This window comes from Leiobunum rupestre, chromosome 2, assembly GCF_980474605.1.
Source record: "Leiobunum rupestre chromosome 2, qqLeiRupe1.1.hap1, whole genome shotgun sequence".
NCBI lineage: Eukaryota > Metazoa > Arthropoda > Arachnida > Opiliones > Sclerosomatidae > Leiobunum > Leiobunum rupestre.
The window spans coordinates 80,202,322-80,227,942 of NC_143385.1; the positions used below are offsets into that span (position 1 = coordinate 80,202,322).

Here is a 25,621-nt window from a genome sequence, read left to right on the forward strand (position 1 = left end):
AGTCGGCCGTACTCGATTTGCAGGGCCGTCAAGGTCATTCGAAAGAATATAAACCTTATTTCTTTATCGTTTGAAATGCGCCATCTACTGGGGATTCGCTAGGTATTATGGGTATCAACATTTTCGCGATTTCTGTCTGCTTAGCTAGGACTGTATAAATCGTCTGCTACTTAAGTTATCGGTAAGGCTTAATAAGTTTAGGTGTAAAATACGATTTTCAAACGAGATCGAGAGACAAAACAGGTAATTTATAATAAATAATTTCGCTTATTTTATTGAATGTTCAATTTTTAATGATAGTATATTATTTACAGTTCTTCAGAAACTCCCAAAAGGGGAGGAACAAGATGTTGTGTTATCGGTTGTGGGAAAAACAGCTACAAGAGTAAAGCTAGCTTTCATTTGTTTCCAAGGGACAAGACTTTGAAAGAGGAATGGATTAGTAGGATTCAATCAGCTCCTCATGATTTCAAGTTCAAAAGCAAATTTTGAAACTGGATTCCTTCAGCAACTAGCAAAATCTGCAGATACCATTTCAACCCAGCTGGAGTCAAAGCCTTTCAAAGGTTGGAAATTAACTTATAATTATTTATTTATAATAAATTATAACATTTTTACCTTGTTTATATTCACAGTACGGTTAGGTTATAACTATCTGGTTCTTCCTCCGGATGAAACGTTGTTGCTAAGAGCAGATGTTGTTATTAACAACGAGGAAAGTACGTTACCAGTACCACAAATGAGCATGAAGAATGAGTTTACCATCAGCCACTGTGAACATTTGTGTATAATAAAATACCATTACTCATCAATTATTAATGAAAAGGATGCTCTGATTAACCAGTTGATATTTGAAAATAAGGAGCTTAAAGAGGAGTCTTCAACCCTAGAAAAAAATAACGAAGACACCTTAAATGAATTAACGAATAAATGTAAACAATTAATAAATCTTGAGATGCAATTTAAGGTTTCCAACGCCACTAATAAGTCATTCAGCGTAACCACTAATCTACAAATAAAAACATTGTCATATTAAAAACTACATAGCAATAGCAACGGTAACTATATTTACACCACAGTCTATCCACTATAGACTCTGTTTACACTGTAAATGCAACTTACTTGTTTTGGTTTTCCATATTTGAAATATGTATAAGAGATTTCTATTCCTCACATTACCACCTTGGCTTAAATTTCAACTTTAACTATAAAAATTTAATATTTTGTATAATTTTAGGTACGAAAACTATAAAGAATAGTTTAGGAATAAATTGCTTACCTGTTTAAAGTATTCAACTTTTTCATTAACATTAAATAACCCTTTAAATTACGAAGATAATGCAGGAACGATTTTAAAAAAAACTATTCCTAAGCAGACGATCTTTCTGAAAAAATTTCAAAGAACTCTTGGGAAAATTCGATTTCCCATAATTCTCAGAATAATTTGAATTTATTTCACCAGGTGTCGTATTCAAACGATAAAGAACGTTTTTTCGACCACGTGACGAATTATATGGCCTTGACAGCCCCGAAACTTTAAAAATTCTTGAACCTCCCCCCCCTTTACAGAGAGACGGTGGCGGCGGCAGGTGATTTTGTATGGTGGAAGCTACAGCTTTTCCCGTCCGGTTAGAGATACAGTGTCCATGCTATAATATTCACGACTTACCTAATTTTCCTTAAAAAAACTATAACATCTCCTATAGAAATTAAAACTATTTTTATAAATTTTATACAGATTGCCAAATTTAACGTAGAAAATGAACACTGAAATAATAACGAACAACCGATATTCTCTATCACGCGTCTATCTGCCTTTCAATTTTATAAGGTGCTGTAGGAAAAATGACTATTTAAAAAGGTTTTACCACAAGGCTGAACTAAAGTTCCGACACACTAGCTGCCTAGCGTAGAAATCAGGTCTTGAAAGTTATACATAAGGAGAAGCAACTAAATAGAAATCTCAAACATAGTTAATGACTTTAGGGAAGTAAATTGCTGGGAAATTCTAAATGATTTGTTTACTATCGATTTAGGAATAATAATTAGGAGTTTTTTTAATTAACTAACATGTTTCATAATTTTCATTTTGCCAAGTCCACCTCGATTTGCCAAGCGCATTGAGAAACCAACGGAGTTAAGAGGAAAACCAGCAGAGACCAGAGGGAGTTCCAAAAAAATTATTTATACCTTTTCGTCTCCCGCGAGATATATATAACAAATTAAAATATGTCTAACAGATTTGATCCGTTGAGATAAGGGGGAATTAATGGAGTTTTCTGTTATGTTATCTCTATAAAGTAAGAGTATCAGAATCAGATACAGATCTTTCACAGATAGAAATGAGAAGCATTATGTCAAATATATAAAGGTTTATTCAACTCGGAAAAACTCTCGGCCTCGGGCTAGCGTTCAACCTACTGTAACATAACTACAATAAGTATGAGTATTAGTAAAATTTAACACTAATTTGGTTTTCAAGTGTTTTTGCATTCCAGGTGTAGTTCAGTTAGTATCTAAATTTGTCCAAGGCAAATTATACTATAACAAAGGATTGCATGTCCAAATCGTAGCCAGTGTCAGTGCCAAAAAATGGTTTCAGCTTAAAAATTAGCATAAAATTAATAGGAAGTAGCACACCTTTATTTGTTAGAATAAGAAAATCAATCCACACTACAAACCGAATAGGGAAAACGTGTGAGCTTGTTGATTGAGCACAATCTCTATATCAAACACATGGCAAACGTTATTTTATTCCACAGCAACAACAAAATATCGTTTATCGCTTTGAAATATTACAGCCCCAAAGCGGTCGAAACCAGACATCAGCGACACTACAGGGAGCGGATTATATTAAAATTCACGAAGCAAACGGCACAGACTTGGCTTTCCAGCGCTGATTACATCGAAAAGTAAGTTTTGTGCTTAATAATAAAAAAGGTAATTTATAAATATAGTTAGTGTCATATTAATCATGACTAAATAAATAAAACAATTAATCACGATTTAAACGTTTCGATCTGGAACTAATCTGTTCAATAGCAATTTAATTAAAAATGATGATTTTATCTAATAAATCATGATTTAATCCAGAAAATCACAATTTTATCATTTTAATAAGGTTTCAGATTTGTGCTTTTGACCTACTAATTTTGATCGTGACCTGTCCCCGGTTTATTTATATTTAGGGTGAAAGGAAAACCCTCACTGTCATTATAGTGAGCCGATGAGATATATGACTCACTTGATTTTTTTAAAGAGGAAGGAGCTTAATCTTCGAACGTGAGATAGATTAAGAGCATCGCTAAATATTGTCGCAACTTACAAGGAGACTACCCGAGGTGTAACTCATCGATTTTGTTTAAATTCAGGGATAAAGTAGACTTAAAATCCCCAAAGGGAAAAAATGCGATGGGCTTTAGTTTAACCATGGAAACCGAAAACGTTTTTGACAACTAAAATATTATATTTCTCTATGTAAATTAACATGGCAAAATCGAAAATTCTTATGAAATTTTGCAAATTTTCAAAGATTTTTTTAAACAAAGGTGGTTAAATTTGGGTAAATATCTAATTTTGAGTAAATATCCCATTTTCGGTAAATGTCCAATTTTGGGTAAATGTCCAATTTTGGGTAAATGCCCATTTTGGGTAAATGCCCAAAATTGAGTAAATGTCCAATTTTGGTTAAATGCCCAATTTTGGGTAAATGTCTAATTTTATGTAAATGTCTAATTTTGGGTAAATGTCTAAATTTGGGTAAATCTCTAAATTTGGGTAAATGTCTTAATTTGATTAAATGTCTTAATTTGATTAAATGTCTTAATCTGGTTAAATGTCTTAATTTGGGTAAATGTCTTAATTTGGGTAAATGTCTTATTTTGGGTAAATGTCTAATTTGGGTAAATGTCTAATTTTGGGTAAATGTCTAATTTTGGGTAAATGTCTAAATTTGGGTAAATGTCTAAATTTGGGTAAATGTCTAATTTTGGGTAAATCTCTAAATTTGGGTAAATGTCTAATTTTGGGTAAATGTCTAAATTTGGGTAAATGATCAATCTACCCAAATTTAGACATCTCATATGAGTTTACTCAATTTACCTGAATTTAGATATTTATAGTAAATTTACCCAAATTACCCATTGTAATTTAGATTTTTACCCAAATTTATTCAGCTTTATCGACCAGAATAACCCTAAGACTAATTTTTATCCAAATTTAAAAAGGTAGGGTGGGAAATTCCAAAACATTTGGTCGAAAATTTAGATATTTACCCGAATTCTGATATTTACCCAAATTAAAATATTTACCCAAATTTAAATACCCAATTTTAAATACTTACTCAAATTTAAATACTTACCCGAATTAAAATTCTGACCTAAATTCAATTTAAGTATTTACCTGAATTAAAATATTTACCTGAATTAAAATATTTACCTGAATTAAAATATTTACCTGAATTAAAATATTTACCTAAATTAAAATATTTACCTGAATTAAAATATTTACCTGAATTAAAATATTTACCTGAATTAAAATATTTACCTGAATTAAAATATTTACCTGAATTAAAATATTTACCTGAATTAAAATATTTATCAAAATTTACATACTTAACTGAATTAAAATATTTACACAAATTTACATACTTAACTGAATTAAAATATTTATCAAAATGTACATACTTAACTGAATTAAAATATTTACACAAATTTACATACTTACCTGAATTAAAATATTTACACAAATTTATATACTTAAATAATTACTCAAATTTAAATTATCCAAATTTAAATAATCACCAAATTTAAATAATCACCAAATTTAAACAATTATCCAAATTTAAGTAATTATCCAAATTTAAATAATTATCCAAATTTAAATAATTATCCAAATTTAAATAATTATCCAAATTTAAATTATTATCCAAATTTAAATAAATACCCAAATTTAATACTTATCCAAATTTAAATACTAAAAATTAGACATTTACCCAAAATTGGACATTTACCCAAAATTAGATATTTACCCAAAATTAGACTACCCAAAATTAGACATTTACCCAAAATTAGATATTTACCCAAATTTAACCACCCTTGTTTAAAAAAAAATCTTTGAAATTTTGAAATATTTCATAAGGGGGGGACCCTTAGAATCTTGTTAATTTACATAGAGAAATATAATATTTTAGTTGTCAAATAAGTTACATGAAGGTCTACTTAATCCCTTAATTTAAACAAAATCGATGACTTACACCTCGGGTAGTCTCCTTGTTAGTCAATTTCCCTAAGAATAAAAAAAATATTTTGATTTTACCTAATAAGTCTTAAATTCAATCAATTATTAGTAGTAATACAAAAACTATGATATCCACATTTGTTCTCAATCAGTTTTGCAACGAAGTATCAAATTTTTTCCCCAAATAAAGTTTGGTTTTCCCAAAAAGATAAATAGGTATTTACTATAGGAAAATTAATAAATTAAGAAAAATGAATGAAATAATTTTATTATTTTTTTATATTCCTGACAATTTTTTTTAATTTTTCAGATCTAAAATGAAGCGAGAACTCACTTTAGCAATTTTCATCACGATCTCATGTCTGAGCTCGGTCGCAATTGGCAATGGTGAAGCCAAAAATAAGATACTTGGTATGTTAAATGAGATAGCGCTTCTGTTTTTTAATTTTTTAAAGTTGTGTGATCAAAGCCAATGACTGGGAGAATTAATGACGATTAAGTGCTTCTTTCGAAGTATTTTCAATAATATCAGAAGAGATGGAATTCACACGGGCAACGACTTTTTAGAAGTGTCATTTGGTATTAATCCAAGGTGGAAAACCTCACATTGAGTCAATAAAATTCATGCCACGACCTGTAGTACATTTATACATCTTAAAAAATTACAGCTAGATTTGGACACTACCCAAACTGCAAAGTATTTTTTAAGATATTTTCTTATTATTGAAGGATTTAAATTTCTCTTATTCGTTGGTTCCCCCAAACCAAATTTTGATTCCATAAGACGTGGTTAATTTAAATCTTGGAGAACTGTTTTAAAATTCTGCGTTTCGTTCTCTCAGGTGGCGCTAAGAAGATGGTGCCTCTAACTGCAAACAACGAAAATCACCGGACATATGTGGGCATCAAATATTTCAGTGCTGAGGGTGGAAATTGGGTTGCCAAAGTGAACTTAAGGTCGGCGTTAGGCCTCATCGGGAATGATGCGAGGGCGGGGGCTGCAGCAGGTGCGGAAGAGGGAGAGGGAGCGCGGACGGGAGCTGCAGTCGGTGCGTGGCCGAATGCTGCATCAGGTTCGGGATCGCGAGGGAGAGCGGGAGAGGGATTTGGAATGGAAATGGGAGCGGGGGCAGGAGCTGGAGCTGGAGCAGGTACGGGGTCAGGATGAGATATGGACAGGGTTGTTGATTTTTTTGATTTTTTTAAAAAAATAAAAAAAATCGATTTTTATTTTATTTTAATCGGATTTTTTTATTTTAATCGATTATTTTAATTTTTAGGTTTTTGTCACTTTTTAAAAGCAATATATAAGCTTATTGATATAATTTTTATTTTTGTGTAAATAATATTCAATAGTAGACAGTTTTATCATGTCAAAAAATATTTATTCGAAGAAATAAGTATATTTGTATCACAGGAGTAACCTTGAAAAGTAAAACTAATTACAGTGTGAGAAATAAGGCACTATCACAGGCCAATGGCCAGTTTAAAAATTAGCTGGGCCAGTTTAAAAATTAATTGCCTAGGGTGTTAGTGGCCCTGGTGACCACTTAATTAATTCTAAGTTCTTCCCTTCAAGATTTATAGTTCTTTATTTAACACTCCAAAATTTTGAAATACCCATAATAACTAACCTACTAAGCCTTTGCATTAGCACATATTGTCAAGACTCAAGAGTAGATAATTTGACCATAAATGATGAAAGCCTGATTTTGAAGGTTAAAAATGGTAAGTGGCCAGTGGCCAGTTTTTTAATTAAACTACCTAGGCTCTACTGGCCACAGGTCCAGTTTAAAACAATTCCTTATTTCTCAGCCTGGGAGAGTCCATTATTTTCAAAGAACCAAAAATGAGGTGGGGAAGGGATCGTGGTAGTGATAGGTAATAGTGTAATATAATGACAATATTGGTCTAGAATATAATAATTCCATAGTAAATCTCTCATTTATGGAAATTCAATACCTTTTAAACAATCGTTTATAGGAACTGATTTAAATCAACGATTTTTTAAAAAAAAATCATTTGATTAAAATCGCGATTTAAATCGCTGATTTAAATCAACTTGATTTAAATCAAACAACCCTGGATATGGAAAAGAATATAGACGTACATTACACATGCAACGTGTAAGTACATTTCATTAGTTGATTAATTTCAGAATATATTTCTCGCGCTGTTCACCTTGCTCAGTAGTTGTTATCGCTTCGATTTGGGAAATCTCTACCGTACATAAAAGGGGTATATTGATTTCCCTTTAGAACTTTGGGTTTTAAGTGAAGAAAAGAAATGTTATTCTTACACTTTTTATTTTCTAAAATATGTTTGTATGTTATTTTTAAATCTGTATTGTAATATCAAATATTATGTAGCAATGTTTAAATTTTTATAATTTCGACTGAAATTGGCTTAACATTAAATTATGTTATGTTAATATATTTTTAGACAAATCTAAAATTAAAAAGTTAAGTTGTACGCATTTCTTCATTATTTATAAATTTATTGGAAAAACATTTCAACGAGGTACAACGACCTCAAATGAAACCAAATCCAAGACCGAGATGGTATTATTTTAATTTCATATATAGTTTTTCGTTATTTAATCCAATGGGTAGTATAGGGTGCGTTCACTAATTTCCAACGTTCCTTTTTTAAAATGAATGTGCTTCTACATATAAAGATTAATTAATTAAAAAAGAAGGTTAGAACTTAAGCACATAAAGAGTCAAGTTTCCATAGAAATATCTGTACCATCTTTTGTTATTGAGGGATTGGGGCGTGTGGTACAATACAGCCCGCTTGTCCAACTTATTAATCAGGGGTGTTCAGGCCCTGGCGGGTGTGGAATATTTGGGGAGAGCGATGGGAAGTACAACAACCACCCAAGAAACACCAACTTCTAGGAAAGATGATAAATTGATTTTTATTGATACAAAGTATATTAACTTTTAAAACATAAAATAAGGTATTTAAAGCGTGAAAATCGTGACTTCAAACTGTGAGACGTAGCTTTCTCAAAGTGAGACCTTGGCGACATCTTCATGCATTTAGTAGAAGCGCTTTCCTTTCCTCCACCAACGAACGAGCGGGAGCCACAGATTGTGGAATCTCTCTTGGGCGCAGTGGGGGCTTAAGAAGGCTGGGTCCCCGGGGCGGCGGCAGTGTTTTGTGACACCCCCCAGAAATGTCACGGGTCCGTCTTCTTCAAGTTTAATCGTTCTGATTTGCACCTCCCCCCCCTCGAGCTTCTCCGATGGCACCCCCTGCTGCCCTGGTACCCGGGGCGGACCGCCCCACCCCTTAGGCCGCCACTGCTTGGGCGTAGCACGATCGGACGCACCCCAGACTCGAGTACATTGAGGGTAAAGAGCCGCTGAGGTAATGGCAGAAGCATAATTCTCCAGAGACCATTTCCGAAACGAACGCAGAGCCGACTATGGTCATTACAACAATTACTCGAAGCTCCATTTCTAAAAGATAAAATGAACGCATTATTAGCATAGGCGTGCGCACGATAGGGCCAGGGTGGGCCATGGCCCGACCTGAAAACTGAAAGGGCACCAAAAATCTGGGAAAAAAGGGCGCAGGTCTTAACATTGTAGGTGACCAAAATTTCCTAAAATCCACCAAAATAAGATTCTAAACTAGAACAAGAGATAATCGATAAAAAGATAAGAAGGTAAAAATATAGTTATCGGTAACATGGTAACATGCTAAAAAAATATTTGTTATTTGGTGATATTATAGATTCACTCCCAGGCGTTTTCGGACACGTATTTTATATTTTAATAAACTGTTTGTGAAAATCGCCACTGACGGACACTGTCGGGAAATTAGTCGTTTGGAGCTAGGATACGTTTTTTTGGGACTCTGTAGCCACGGTCACACGACTGACGAAAGCGATTCGTTAGTACATATTAAACTAGCTGCTAAAAACGGTTTAACCGTTTCAATGCTAGTTTACTAAATGTAGTTCACACGAGCCCTAAATAACAAATAGTATTCGTTAGTACAACGTCGTAACTATATTTGCTACAGCGAAATACATGACGACGGCCTATTAAGCATGGACTGTAGTCAGGGACGTCATTAGGATGTGGCAGGGGGCATGGCCCCCGGCATTTTTGTGAGCCAAAAAGGTCACGAAAAAATTTCATATAACTACATTAGAAAGGTCTTGTTTAATATCATGTATACATTGTTTTCGCTTGAATGCTATTATTTATTTCATTCTTAAGTAGTTCAGCGATATCCATTTACACTATGCAGCTTCAGTGACTTAACACGCGATGGTCTAAACATCGATTTTTTTAACATTTTAAACTGGAAAGTTTTCGACGTATTGTTACGTTTTTTTTTGTTTTTTTTTTTTAATAATCAGCTAGGCTAATACCCAGGATTGAGCTGTAAGAGGAAACTATAACCAAAACAGCGGTATTTTCAGTAGTATATACCATGGACAAATATACCCAAGGCTATTGGTTGTAGTCGGTGTAGTATCGCAGGGCTGCTGCGGTTGTAGTCGGTGTAGTGTCGCGCTGTTGAGGATTCTCCGGTTTCATAGAAAATAAAAGTTGCAAGTTGTAATTATTTTTCTAGTCTAAAAATGATTTATGCCTTTATTTCCTCGAATCGTCCCACGTTAAACCAAATAGCATATATGCTTTCGGGAACGATAAAACGATGCAGGCGGCAAGCAATAGAATTCGCGATGACTAAAATATTTAAGCTCCAGTGACTAAACAAGCCACGGGCCGGCCGTTAATTTCGTTTTTTAGATTTTAAACTGGGAAGATTTGGACGGATTGTTGCGTTTTTAGTAGGACTGAGTTGTATGAGGAAACTTTAACCAAAACTGCGGCATTTTTGGTAGTACCTAGGGCTGCAGACTGTAGCCGAAGTAGTGTAACGCTGTCGGGGAGTTTTCCGAGTTTTTATAAGAAAATAAAAGACGCAATTTATTGTAGGTTGTAATTAAATCAAGTCCTGGACCCTCCTGAAAAATCCAGAAATGACGTCCCTGACTGTAGTCCAATGGGATTTTTACCATTGTTGTAGTGTCGTTTAATCACTTTTTATTTTCGTGTATCCTGCTTTATCCGAAAAAGGTGCAAACGAGTGCTTTTCCCGCCGAAACTCGAGCCGAAACTGCTCGCCGAACCAAAGATAATATATATTTTATCTATATTATCCTTGGCCGAACCCTCTTCGCATTGCTTCGCGAACCAGCGCGTAGAAATAATGTTAAATCGAAAAAGTAAATCGGGCAACGATTTAAAAAGGAACGTCTAAAAAGGCTACAGGTAGAAAGCTAGTAATAAATCAAACACGAAAACTAGATACCTGGATTTTTTTTAATATAGTAAAAATGTGATATTATGGGATTATGAAAATAAAAATTTTAAAAGGTAGAACACGTTTTTGTTAAAGCAACACGTGGCAATGTAATTTTGTAAACTATATTGGTTTTAGACTAGTTTAAAATAAAAAGTACTATTGTTTCGTCACATAATCTACTATACCAATTTCTAGCCACATCTATTGAGAAAGAAAGGAACTACACAGGAGCGCCGTGGTATTTAATAAGTTTCACAAAAAAAGGATAGAGGGCGCAAGAGCTTAAAAGGGCATAAAACCATTGCCCCCTGGATTAAGAGAAGGCCTAGAAATGGGCAGGTGTCGAATTTTTGAAACTGGCAAAATCAGATTTTTAGTGTTATGCCTTTGTTGGCCGAAAGATGGCACTAGATCTTTCCATTTTGACGTCACACGTCAGGCAGACAGCGAAAGATCGGCTTTTGCGTGTCACTCGTTAGTAAAAGCCAACTTATTTTGGTAAGTTAATATTTTTGTGTCATAATAATATGTTTTTATTTTAAATTACAACTTATTTCGCTATTCTTGGTACATTATTTGGGTATCGAATCTTCAGTATGTTTAACTTTAATTATATCTAGATCGGAAGTGTTAATACCAAGGCTTATTGTGTATTTTGCCCAAGAATTTTGAAACAAGTTTTTACAGTGGTTAATAATTATTTTCAGAGGTTTCTAAGATCATTAATGGAAATATTAAGGATAAATAATGGGGCTGACATGAGCTATAACCAATTGTCCAACAAACAAACAGAAGAAATCAGGGTTCCGAGGAAAAAGCAAACCGGACAAACATTTAAACCAAAGAATATCGTTTCATGAAGTTCCAAAAACGAACAGATAAAAAAAAATGGGAAAGTGCTTTATCTTGTACACTACTCGTTGGTGCCTGTATATGTAGTTTACATTTCAAGGAAGCTAGCTTCAGTATAACAACTAAAAGAAGAACCTTGTTACCAGATGCAATACTCGAAATACCTCCCAAAATTTCACGAATAACGAGTCCAAAATTAATTAACGATTGTCATTCTCAAAGTGAAATCTGTGATAGAATACCGTTAAGCCCAATTATTAACACACTAAGAAATGAAAACAAGACTAAGTTTAATAATATAAACGCACAGTCTCTTAAACTCAGCAAGAACCAAATTCCAAATTCACCAACTTCCAGTTCATTACATCTAAACATTGCAACTGTTACTTCAACTACTACTACATCTGATTCCAAAAGAATTTTATCTCGGAAAAGACTTTTTCTTGAAAGAATTATTAACAATAAAGACATCAACCTAAGTCGACCTACACAAAAGAAGATTAAATGTGATATAGATTTTGAATCTCCATTACCTGCAAAAGTTCCTTTAACTGAAGCTGTCAAAACCATCAAGAACATTCATAATGAAGACTCGATTAATGTTCAATACATTCCATCACCTAAGTCTATTGACATATCTAGTCCAGAAATTCCTAGTCAGAGTTTACCATTAGAAAGCCAAATTTTAGAAAATATCAAAAATGAAAAAATTAAACCTAACAAGAAAAGTGTCAAAATAAACAAAACCAAAGCAGTCATATCAACCAGAAAACAAGGTCGTTTGATCTCGAAACTTAAGAAGAAGCTAGCTAAGGTTCATGATAACTTCAAATATTAAAGAATTAAAAAATAAAGATAAAGACATAAGAGCTAAAATAACTGCTATAGCTGATGCAACTGAAAGTGGGAATTTAAAGGCTCAATTCTTGAGTGAACAAGTTTTGGCTTTCGGCAAGAAAAAAATTCCATTCCTCGAGTCAACCCTAAAGATTTGCTCAGTTTGGAATCAAAAATCACCTAGAGCATATCGTTACGTAAGAGATCTTGGAATTTTACATTTGCCGCACCCTAAAACTCAACTATTGGTGATACTGGAATAAGTACTTTAGTAAAAGCCAGGCTAAGAGCTGATTTCAAAAAAGTGAAAAATGAACATGAAAAAATAGGATCAATCATTTGCGATGAAATGGCAATTAAGGCAAAATATACATATGATCGGAAATTGGACCAATTTTTTGGCCAAAATGAAATAACGTCTGAAGAAGTAGGAGTTACTGAGCATCTAGCCACGCACTTACTCTGTTTCCTATTTCAAGGGTTATCAACTAATTATAGGTTACCAGTTGCTTATTTTTTTGTCGCTAAGCTTGATGGAGAAAGTCTTCATAGACTGAGCCTCGAAGTAATAAAAGAAGTTGAAGCTGCAGGATTTGTAGTAGTAAGAATGGTAACTGATAACGCAAAGACCAATGTCTCCGCCTTTAAAAAATTTGGGAATGGCACGCTAAAGCCAGTTGTTACTCATCCTAATGACAGTCATCGTGAAATGTTTGTTTCGTTTGACCCCAGTCATATCTTTAAAAATATAAGAAGCCAGTTTCTTGAACGTGATATGATATTCATTGGACTTAAAATATCTTCAGAATTTGTGCGAAAACTTTACCATATGCAGAAAAACAACATCATTAAACTTGTAAGATTTCTGTCTCGCAAACTAGTATACCCAACTAACTTGGAGAAAATGAACGTTGGGCGTGCTTCAGCTCTTTTCCACCCATCAATTACTGCTGCTCTGAAAACTCTCCTCGTGCTGAAACATTGTGATGTAGAGGAAATAGGAAACCTAGAGACTACAATTTTTATCATGGAACATTACCGAAAGTGGTACGAAATCCATGATGTTTGCAATTTGAAACATGGATATTTTTTTCGAAACCCCAACAAATTGCCTTTTGTAGATGTTAATGATGAAAGATTGGAGTGGTTGATCGAAGATTTTTTACCAATAGTAAACTACATTCAGGAAAACGCTACAATCAAGATGGAAAAATTCAGCGAAGAAACTCATGAAGCGTTGAACTTAACCACACATTCCACCGTTCTTTTAATCAAATATTTACTGAAGTCTGGTTTCTTTTATGTATTAACAAGCAAAACCACAAGCGACGGAATTGAAATGTTTTTCAGTCATCTCAGACAAATGGGTGGATATAACGATTCAATGGACGCACGAGCTTGCATAATGGCTATTGAGAACACTATTAAAATCGGAGTAATTAAACCTTAAAAATTTGGAAACGCTGGAACAGAAACGTTTACAGACAGTGCTATCAATACCAGTATCAGTACCAAAAAATCTCTGGACAATTTACTACCAAATGTATCAAATTTGATTCCCAAATCATTTGTGATAAATAGAGCATTGGAAAAAATTCCACACAAATTGTTTGACATACTTCGTTACATGGAAGCTCTAGATCCGAACAGTTAGTATTAAAAATTTCCTATTTATTTAATAATTTTCAAATAATTTGATGTACATTCTGTTTTAGCTTCCTGTTTCAACTCCCTTAACAATTGTGCCGTCGCTTTCGTAGCGGGATATATTGTCCGTGTCGCAGAGGAACACACAGAATGCAGTAATTGTTTGGACAAACTGAACCAAGCACGCTCCAACACACCTGTTTTAAGTTTAATTAGATTCCAGGATAATGGTGGTCTTCGCTATCCTACTCGCTTTTTAATCAATGTATTGTCAGCAGTAGCAGATTTTGTAAAATCAGCGATACCATATCTCCCCGAAAAGACACGCTTAGCATTTTAAAACAAGCAATTTATCCTTTTTTGCAGTGTCTTAAAATGTACTTGCAATAACTATGGCAAATTAGCTAATATATTATTAACAAAATACGTGAGACCCCTGTTAGACAACTTAGCAAAAGACGTAACTGATAGAAAAGAGTTTGTTAAGAAGTTTAACAAAAAGCCAATATCAAGAAAATATTTGAAGATGTAGAAAACAGAGGGAAAAATGGTTTTTTTAAGTAGTCAACTAGAGCGTAAAATGTTTAGCATAGTGATTATGTAAACTCACTCTCAACTAATAACACTAGTCTTAATTTAGGATTAGATACATGATTTATCTAAAAATGTACCTGATATACCTGTTGAAAATTGCAATATTGTACCTGATTATATTATTGTTAATAGTCTTTCATTTTTAATTAAATAAAAAGTATTACATTGTATATTCGTGAATTTCATGATTTTACCTCATATCGGCATTAATTGATGGTGTAAAACTTCAAAACTTGCAGTGGAATATTTAAAATTCCCGCCTAAGATGGTCACGATATAAAGTTGGAAATCGCGCCATCTATTGAGTGTTTCGCGAGCGTGTAATAAATGTTTGCCGCCCCTCGTAGAAAAACGATTTCCAGGCCTTCTCTTAATCCAGGGGGCAATGGTAAAACAAAGCTGGCCCGACCTGCTTTAAATGCCTGCGCACGCCTATGATTATTAGTACGATACGTAATTGTTCAATGTGGTTCTTGAATTCCAAATAAAGCTATCGGATACCAAGAAGAAGATACTTTCACACTGGTAACGCTAATTGTCAAACAATTTTTAAATGCCTGAATTCTTACCAGATGGCGCAAACTACACCGAGTGACAACTTAAAAGTAGAATATTCTATGACTAAATTCTAAATTCAATTAGTGACTAACTGAAATATTTTGTCTTCGATGATTTCTCTTGGCTTTGGCTCCTCAAATACTTTTTTTAAGTAATTCTTCAAACAGACTTTACTTTAGCTTCGTCAAATGTTAACACAACTAATTTATCAATTACTGGCATATGGGTCGCATTCGCTTTCATAATATTTAATACATCCTTTTGAAGACCGGTGCCAAAATTTAACTGTGAAGCGTATTTTTTAAGGGTAGATATGTGTGGCAAAGGAAAGTTCCTCTGTTGACGGAAATAAACATAAGCTCGCTTGCTTAAATATCTAAGTGCGAACGCTCTAGATACATCTTCACTATCCCATTTAACCTTTTTAGCACCTTTTAACATCTTAATTTGATTTATAAACCTTTTGAAGAATTTCTTCATAATTCATGTTTTGTCCAGCTAGTTTTTCATTTTCAGTTTGTAACCGTTTGACATCTTTCCTCCGTAATTTTAATTCGATGAGGCCATCGAATTAAAATTACCAAAACTCGAATTTTCTTGTCTTTTTTCGTTATTCGGTTACATAGGTTTTTCACTTTGCAAATTCTAACTTTACGAGCAGCAAGTAGTTTACGATTTTTTCCCACAACTTCTTTTATATTGCAGTTACATTTGCTAGCTTTAAATTTGATACTGGAACACCTTTTTAAATTATTTGAGGAATTTATATTTTTAAAGTCATTATCGGAATTAATACCCGTATCTTCCGCTTGAAAGCCCGAATCTTCCGCTTGAAAGCCCGAATCTTCCGCTTGAAAGCCCGAATCTTCCGCTTGAAAGCCCGAATCTTCCGCTTGAAAGCCCGAATCTTCCGCTTGAAAGCCCGAATCTTCCGTCTGAAAGCCCGAATCTTCCGCTTGAATGCCCGAATCTTCAATGTGAATACCCGAATCTTCAATGTGAATACTAGAATCTTTGCTACTAATAATAGATGAATTATTTCTTGGTGAATCCCTGTTAGGTTTCACATTTTTAGAGATGGTTTTCTTAGGAGATTCTTTTAAGAGTGAGCGACGTTTTGAAAATTCATTTAATAGTAATCTTGATTTCGATTTCTTGCTTAATGGTGAAGTTGTTTTTGTTGAATCATTTAAAAAGTAATCGCTCTTGTTAGCAACAGTTCGGAAAACCATATAAATAGGAACTTTCATTTAAGTTATACAACGAAATGTTATTTGAATTGAGCAAGGAACTTTCATTTTCATTGTTTAAGGAACTTTCATTTTCATTGTTTAAGGAACTTTCATTTTCATTGTTTAAGGAACTTTCATTTTCATTGTTTAAGGAACTTTCATTTTCATTGTTTAAGGAACTTTCATTTTCATTGTTTAAGGAACTTTCATTTTCATTGTTTAAGGAATTTTCATTTTCATTGTTTAAGGAATTTTCATTTTCATTGTTTAAGGAACTTTCATTTTCATTGTTTAAGGAACTTTCATTTTCATTGTTTAAGGAACTTTGTTTTGAGCTATGCAACGAAATATTATTTGAGTTTCGCAAGGAACTTTCATTTTCATTAATCACAGTACAATTATTGTTGAGTGGGTGTGTTTTGGATAATGGTAACATATGAACTTTAGGGTCATTCTATTTTAATGAATCATTTTCTTTTAAACAGGATCTAGAACTCAACATAAGTGAAGGAACGGCATCCTTCCTCAATAATTTTTTAGGTTTTAAATTAAGGAGCTCGGCTTTTAAATCGCGATTAAAATCAACTGCCTTAAAATGTTTTGAACAAATTCTAGAATACTTAACATTAACTGTCTTAGAGTTACACCTATCACTCCAAATTTTTTGTATTTCAATATTTGACAGAAACTTATGATATGATATATTATCGTTGTTAGTTTTCTGGACATTGTTGTCACAGCCATTAACTGAGCAATTGTAGCCAGGCATTTTAAGTTGGAGGACCTACGATGAAAATATTTAATTATTAAATGCTGTGGTGTGTTTAAAGAAATATTTTTATAAATAGGTTATGATTCGACTTACCAAAACGTCGAATTTCACATTTATAAACGGCCAGCGCGGCTTCAGCAACCGAGGCCCGATGGCGATAAACAGACAGAGACGATAAAATAAAACCTTAAATCTTTGTTGACAGGCATTTTGATTGAAGGATCTAAGATGATAATATAAAATAACTAAGAAGGGTATTAAAGTAATAAAAAATAGGCTAATTCTAATTACCAAATCATTCCAATTCCTGAGAGCTCTAACGCGCTAGGGCCGAAGCGGCGAGGCCAAAACTTAACCGCGGGAAGCGTGTTCGCGACCTTCTCGAAGAATAAAGGGGGGTTCTATTTTTCTTATCTACCCGTCCACGGAACGTGTTTTCTGGAACCACTTGACGTCAGACGAGAAGGGGCGCTACCGATTTCATCCCCACTACCTCCCGCGAAATTTCTCTCAAAAAACGGGCTGTATCAGCCAACCTCTTAGTACTACTGTTTCTACAAACCTTGATGTATTACAATTGTCATGGTACTTTCCGACGGGAAAAATTCATAAATTCACTCACCATTTATTCGAGTCTGTGAGGCTAGGCTAATAGTAAAACTCAGCATTCCTATGTCACCGAATTCTTCGTATAATTTTTTTTATTAAAATTTGATATTAAATTACAATCATGAAACGTAAATTGTGGACTAGACTAAGATAACCAAAAACAATAATCGTGTTTTCTAAATGTGACATCATTCGCTAATATGATCAAAAAAACCTCACCGAGTTGACTAGAATCCATAGATATAGGAAACGTATATAAAGGTCTAGATAAAATATTTCAAAGGGAGTGAATACGGAGGTGACAGCTAGCAGAAACCCGTAATTTCTGCAGGCTATCCTTATAAGGCGCTATCTATCGGTGAGAAAGCTCGTGCTATCGTCACGAGAGCCATTGTCTCCTGCTTAAAAATTATATTAAAAGTCACCAACATATGGTGCCTAAAGACTACGGCCTTAGTACTAAATTGCTAAGAGAGCTCGCGCTCTTGGTCACTTGCATTCCTCGGTGTCTGCTAGGTGTCAATTCCGTATTTTATGTTAGGCTTAGACGCCCCGAAATTTATCTAGACCTTTATATACATTTGTATGCTATCACCGAAATTCCGTAATAATGAGCGTGGCGCTGAGCTCATACAGTTTTTTTTATATTGTAGTAAAGAGGAAGATTAATTAGTAAGTGGATACAAGGTACTAAAAACCATATTGTTAATAAACAAAAATTTGATACGAACTAGTACGCAAGTCGCAGTGCCAATTATTTATGAAATAAAAGCAAGGCGCATCCTAGCAAGTTGGAAAAAAGAGGTAGATCGTGCCCTGGCAAGATGAAATAAAGAGGCAGGGCGCGCCCTGGAAAAACTGAACAACCAAAGAGGGGTGGGGCCCTGCCTTTGAAAAATGCACTGGAGCAGACGAAGTTATGACGCAATGGAAGTAAACCTTCACAATCTTGGATCAAGGGAATTGCCACTCACTGATTTCAGATGTGACGCTTTTCGGGATTAGTTGGACTTGATTACAGAGATTATGTAGAGGGCTTTATACATTTGCCAGGCAACGTTTAGTGTTATGTGAAAAAATTTATTTAAATAATAATTTCATATATACGAAAAAGAAACCATTTTAAAACTTATATATTTCTTTCAACTTTATATTGTGCGAAGGCCGGACACTGTTTTAATTGAAATGGCCAAATTGCTCATCTGCAATGCGTCAATGTCGATGTTCCAGAAACAGGAATATTTTTTAAAACTTTAAATGAATTTGACATATTAATCAACAATAAAAATAATATATGTCCCTTTAAGGCTGCGCATTTAACGAGCTCTAAACTGTTTTTGTTATAATATATGTCCATTTATGAGACGTGGTGCTTTACAAGAATTACATCCCAATTTTATAATTTGTTAAAAAATAAGTGCTTTCTAAAATTTAAAATTAAATGTTTGTAGTGTCTCTAATAAAAGTGCCGAACTAAGGCCTGCATAGAAAAATAATTTAAAACTCAAAAAATATTGTTATATTAGTTCAACCACATAAAACTTATTACCTTTGCTGCGCAAATACTCAGCCCGTCGTTTTGCCTCCTTGGCATTTCAAATTTTAAAGCTCGAAAATTATGATTTGTCAAACTTAACAGCCGTCAAAAAATTAAAAATTTAAAAATACTGATAGTTTAGTCATGGGCCAAATAATGATAGTTTAGTTCAACCAAAGATAATACTCGATATCTCGGTGCTTTACCATTGACTATACGCCATGAAGCTGTTACCGAATTCCAGGCGAAATTCAGAAAAGTGGGGCTGCTAAATTATGGCAGTGATAATACCCAAGGCCCAAAATTTTAACCTAACTTTTATTTAAATCGATTTAGAATTACCAAATACCGTAAAGTGACCAAACTTAGGTTGAAATGAAAGCCAACTATATTATTTACCTTTTATCATCGAAGATTTGTTCGTTTTAAATCATTATGTTTAAACATGTTAGAATATGAAAATTAACATATCACGCGGGCAGCCGGGCACGTGGCATTAAAACCGCCGACAAAACGCAGCCGTGTCGGCAAGTTGGCAACTTTTTTCCGACTTCCACCCGTTCCCGTTGCGCATGCGCGCCAATCTGAAACTTATAAGGGAAAATGGATGCCTCGAAACCGTAATTTCCTGGCTTCAAAAACTCATAATTTCTCGGCGTTATTGATTAAATTATAAATCGTGAAAAGACGGGCCTATGAAGTGAAACACGCTGATTTTAAATCCGTTTACAGAATTAAAATACGACCAGTGGTTGAGGTTAGAGCGCGACCCAAAAAAGGCCTAAAAGTCACCCAAGCTGAGTTGACGTCTTCCACGACCAAACCGGTAAATTGCCCATATACGCCCAGCAGAGGTGGAAATGGGGGGAAAAGATGAGCTCTTAATGTACTCCGCGGCCGCGGAGTATAATAAAATAAATCGAAAGCCGGTTTTAGCAGAGATCCTGGCATAAAGAGATATGAAACTATATCCCCAAACGTTGGATGTCAAATAAATATGATAGCGAATTTTAAACGGTTTTTATGTCTCATTATTAATTAGTTATCATTTAAATCAATAAAGCAACTTGAAACCTAAACGTTTCTGGGCTTTGTTACATTTATGATATAGATTATGTTTTTCCCTACTTTTGGAATAAATCAAGTTTTGCCAATTGTGCTTGAAATAAGTCTGGAAATTATGTTTTTAACGATTTTCATGTGTATGACCATTGTTAAAGTGTATCAAATTTGTCACTTATCTCCGTTACATATTTCAGAAAATGTAAAGTTGGTATTGTCAAACCACTGAATGACGATGCATCATACTTCTGACTTAAATGAAGCTAAAATATTAGGCTGACTGAGTGTTGGATTTCTATGTACAAGTTCGTTTTTGCGTAATTCACAATCATGGCTTTTCGCTTATATTGATACGATGGAACCAAATATGTACGAGAGAATGTTTTGTTTTCCTATTGCCTGGTTTTCATTGGAATTTTTACAAACTTGAAAGTCTTCTTGCTAATTAATAATAAAATCAGCTAGGCTAATACGCGAGGCATCACCTTTGTAAGAAAAAAACCAACGGACTGTTTCCATTTGTTTGGCATTTATCCATGAAAACTAACGCTTGATTAGCATAATCATTAGTGCGGCCTATGGGACCTAAGCCTACCAAATCCTCTACTTCGTCATCCTTCAATGCGTGTATATTATTTTTCGAAAATATTGTAGGAATAGTTGTTGGTGTAAGTCTGTTTTTTGTTTTATCTTTAATAAAACAAGATTCTTCAAAATGTATGGCACATATTTTGTGATATAAAGATAATGCATAATTTTCTCACGTTTTCCTATGTACTTTGAATAAAGGGAATTTCAAAAATTTACAGTTTTCTGGTTTCAAAGGTCTATCTAGTTTAGTTTTAATTGTGCTTTTATTGCGTTGTAAAATGCGATCCATACCTCTACTGAGATGTAACGCGTTAAAATCTCCATCGGTTTTAATCATGCATAGTTTTTGTTTAAGGGAAGTCTCATTCGAACAAAAAATTGACGCACGGTTGATCAAAGAATAAACACCAGTTAAATTCTGAGAGAGTGTGTGGGAAGATTTCGCATGCGGGGGCATTGATACGGAAAAACGCAAAAAAAACCAACATAAAATGTCAAATAGAGATGACGGCCCAAGTAGCTACACCGCCGTACTTGGGTTTAAAAAAATGTTCACTGCCCACCATGGGTCACGTGACAAAGCCACATACGAAGTTTGATTTTCTTTCCATAATTCAGACCGGATGATGCGCCTGTCAAGACGCGAAACTAGTGGTCTCTTAACGGTTTTAATTGTTTTATTGCGAAATTAACGTTGTGACTTTTAACTAAGCTGTTATTTAATATCTGTTACGCTAGTAGCCAAAAAGATTAATTTTATAAGTAATTTATTTAAAACCCAGGTAGTTCACTCACAATAAGCAGCGGTCTCTTGTTTTCTTGGAACTCTACTTACAATTGTTAGAGTCTGAATTCTAGGACCCGGTTGCAATGGACATTAATGAACCTTTTAGATGTTGTGTTAAAAATATTAAATACTAACGGCTCTTTGCGAGAATGGCGTTAGATAAATGAATGAAGATTTTCTAATTCGCTAATTCGGTTAAATTGATTCATATTGGTGAATAGAGGCATTTTAAGTCACATTTCAGACATCTCTACGCGCTAGAGTAAGTGTTACAAATGAAACCTTTATGATTAGAGTGAGTTTGGAGCGATGTGCAAATAACGTAAGCTTTAGGCTATTGCAATGCTTTATCCCCTAAAATAAAATCAGGTTTTTTTCAATAAAACAGGCCGGAAAAAAGGTAAAGTAAAGCGGACGTATTTAAAAAAGGCCCAATACAACTTGGGCCGTGGAAAAATCACAAGTTAACATAGAACTGATACTTTTTTTCAAGTTACTCCTGGTGTAAATAAAGACCCTTCTGTTCAAATTAAACGAAACCTAGTAGTAAGAATTTAACCGCAAACCCGTTGATGGTTTTAAGATAATATACCAAGGCCACGGCCATATAGACGTTAAAGTGCAATTTAAGCCGGTTTGAATACCAGTTTGTTTAAAAGTTGCAATAATTTCGACATGAAAACTCGTTCGATAATTGCTTCAATAACCACTGAATTTAAGCTATTTCGGCCAAAGGCTTTGATTATATGAAGAAATTGCTTATTTATTGCTTTGCATAATCTTTCGTTTTGCCGGCTCCTTTACCGGAAATAAGTTTTTAGTTCCATTTTAATTTTCTTCAGCGGTCTTGGCGATCTCGAACATTATTTCAAAGCTGAATTTCGAATATAATTGTAAATACAATAATCCATGTTCGATTATTGATAAAGTTAGATTTTAACCGTTATAACGACCCTGATGAGTTAAATTCCCCCCATCTGGCCTTCCCAGCCATGGCCAAAGGAAGGCCTGGTCAGATTTCCACAAGCTGGAATGCGCCCGTTTGAAGAATTTTCCGCTAGAAGGCAAAGAACTACTCATGGCCAGACTCTACACGAAGATAAAGTTGGCTGGTGAAAGTGGAAGATCCTCATTTAGAGAAACTGTCGGCTGCTACAGTATTCCGTTAGACGATTTGATGGGACACAACGAAGAAATATCTGATGCGTACTGGTCCTTCAACGGCAAAACCTTGGTAGTCAAAGCGGCCAAGGACATTCCGCATGATGACGTCAAGAGAATTAGCGTTTCGTGGCTGGACATTGCCCTGCCAAAAGCCCAAAAACGAGACCTTTTAAAGCGTCCCGTAATACTTGTTTTTAGCTCATGGGCGGAGCTTAGTTTTTGGGACATCCGACGTCGCCATCTATTGAGAGATTATAGAACTAAATTTAAATGTTTTATTCACAAATGGCGACATTGTTGCAAACGCGTAAGACTATTGACAAAACCACGAAAACGAAGAATCATATAATAGGAAATGTTGCCTATTTCAGGAAAATACCACATTTTAGAATATGGCTTAACCCAATTATTGTTAAAGACGTAACGTAGTCAGCCAAGGCTTAAGTGTGAACGGAATCATAATGAGCCAGAAGAGACTTTAGATTGTTTGATGTTACTTAAGATATTAAGTTTGTTTTGCTTACCTCAGAGCTTTTAATATCCTCAATTCACGAAATCCATACGCTAAAGGGTACAAGGCTCCAATCAATAGCTATAACAAAGAGAGAGCAAGGACAAGCCTCCTGAAAATGAAAGATTTGATGTTAAATTTATGTGATTACGAAGGAAACTTGATTTCAGAATCAACTAGAAAAACTGGACCTCTGGGTTTCGCAGTTTCCATCACTGGTATTCTACATCTGGTAGATACTCTAGTTACGCCTGAAGGACCATTGAAGTACTGATTAGGTTTAAAGTTGAGTTGGAAGAATCAAATTTTAAGAATTTCACTTTATACAGATATCTCCCTACCTACAAGTTATCTCAAGATCACTTAGAACTTACATTTCGTGTTTATCGACAGCTGAGTTCAAGTCTGCCTATAAGAGGTCTTTAATGGCAAAGTTGGAGGCATCTGGCTGCGCCAATATTTTAGCCCTCGATGATACGTCAATTCCTAATTTATTCGAAAGTTCCAATAATTTTTTCAAAAGGACACCACATCTGATGTTTCACTTACTGATGAAATTGAAGACAATGCTGATTTAGAGTTTTATTTTGATGGTTCAAACTTGATTACGGACAACATCCTTCACTGTGTCGCTGTCTTTGTTGTAAGGAAGCTGAATAGAATTCTTAGCTGTCAGCAATGCAAAGCAGCATTACAGCAAAATCCAGATGACAACAATAGAAGCTTTCATGACTATTGTGTTTCATCAAAATCCTTGCTTTTAATTCGCGACTATGGTGGGTTGGTACATCCATCTAAAGATGTAATAAAGATCCTTACACTCACGGAAAAATGCATCAAAAGTCTCAACCTTGAAAAATGTGGTGGTTCTTTGAAAAACATTCCACTCAGAATTGAAACACTTGTAAGACGATGCTTGATGAACGAAAACATTTTTTCAATTCTAACAGAACACATGTTTGACCAAGAATTTGGCTGGAACCACCATTTGAACTACCTTATCAAAAACGCCATAAACATTTATACCAATATCAGATTGCGTAAGATTGCCAAGACTCTAAATGAAACAATTAAGAAAGAATCAATTAGAAAGAAATTGACCAAACTAATCCTATTTCAAGGACAATAATATTCACCTTGGCAAGCTTCAGGCAGCCTTCAAGATGTACTGGATTCTTTATTACTTATTTATATTCTTTATTAATTATTTGTATTCGTTTTTTACATACTTTATTTTGTTTTAGTGCAATTTAATCTTTTAAAATACTCTTAAATTATTTCAAAATGAAATATGATTTACCAAGAAACTTCGTTGTTTTGTTTTTAGCTTTAAATTATTACAGTTCACAAAGTCGCTAATAGGTGGCGGCAGGGGCCATTGAAGAATTTTTCATTTAAATAATTTTTCGCTCATAGGTGGCTTTTGTCGTAGTTGATAACCCACCCATGATTTTCGTTCCTATCATCACTAATGCTGTGTTAAAGCCTATGGGGAAAATTTGAACTGGGGCTCTAGATAGTATTATCAAAAGTAAATAGGGGGGATAAAGTCTATCACCGCCTTCAGATTTTACCTTCCACCATGCTTGACACATTTTTTAAAGAGCTAGTGATCACGTGATATTTCTAACCAATAAGGATAGCACATTACGCGCGAAGTAGTGCATTTGAGGTATTCTGGTCTGAGCTCTAGATGAAAATTTTGAATTTTATTCCCTGGCAACCATGTCAGCGCCTCGCGATTTCAAATAGTCTCTCTGTCAAATACTGACCATTATTTCCTTCGATAACGGTTGATTTTAGTTAATAATTACTATATCATTTGTAAAATAAACCAAAAAAGCCAGTAGCTATAGCTATTATTTCAGTTAAACTTGCAAATTGTTAGGCCTTAACATCGTAGATTTACCAATTAGTCCCGATCTCTGCTCTTAGATGGCGCCACACTCTCAACGATTTGAGTGAGTGTTATTCTAGTTACGGTTTATTTCTTTTTAAAGTCGTGTTATTATTTTTTAAATGTCGCATTTTAGTTTCTATTATATATCTACTTTATTTAGGAACTAAATTAACCAAATTATCGAAAGCAAAAGTTTAATATTCACGTATTTTATAGAGAACTATGTTTCATCGTGGCGGAGTACAACCGATACCTTTGTGTCCCTGTAAAGAGGCGAGGGGGAAGTCATTTCTGAAAACCAAATATTTTACCCCTCAAATAAGACGTCGTGCGGTTGGACCCAAGTGCCAGACTTTCTCCTACTATTTACTTTTTGTATTATTCCCAACTCAATGT

The 25,621-nt window shown here is 34.3% G+C and overlaps 1 protein-coding gene and 1 long non-coding RNA gene across 2 annotated transcripts; one reads left to right on the forward strand and one right to left on the reverse strand.

Annotated features, from left to right (window-relative positions):
* The first annotated feature begins 2,751 nt into the window (after nt 1-2,751).
* LOC149959183 (uncharacterized) lies at nt 2,752-6,406 on the forward strand. The gene is made up of 3 exons (XM_090167360.1): nt 2,752-2,912; nt 5,549-5,649; nt 6,081-6,406. Exons 2-3 carry the CDS (start codon nt 5,556-5,558, stop codon nt 6,404-6,406), a joined length of 420 nt encoding a protein of 139 aa, XP_090023486.1. The 5' UTR covers nt 2,752-2,912; nt 5,549-5,555.
* Nucleotides 6,407-24,114: 17,708 nt separating this feature from the next.
* On the reverse strand, nt 24,115-24,591 carry LOC149959184 (uncharacterized). Its single transcript, XR_016478380.1, has 3 exons — nt 24,462-24,591; nt 24,323-24,382; nt 24,115-24,240 (listed from the first exon to the last, which is right to left on the reverse strand). It is a non-coding gene; the product is annotated as an uncharacterized LOC149959184 (long non-coding RNA).
* Nucleotides 24,592-25,621: the final 1,030 nt, after the last annotated feature.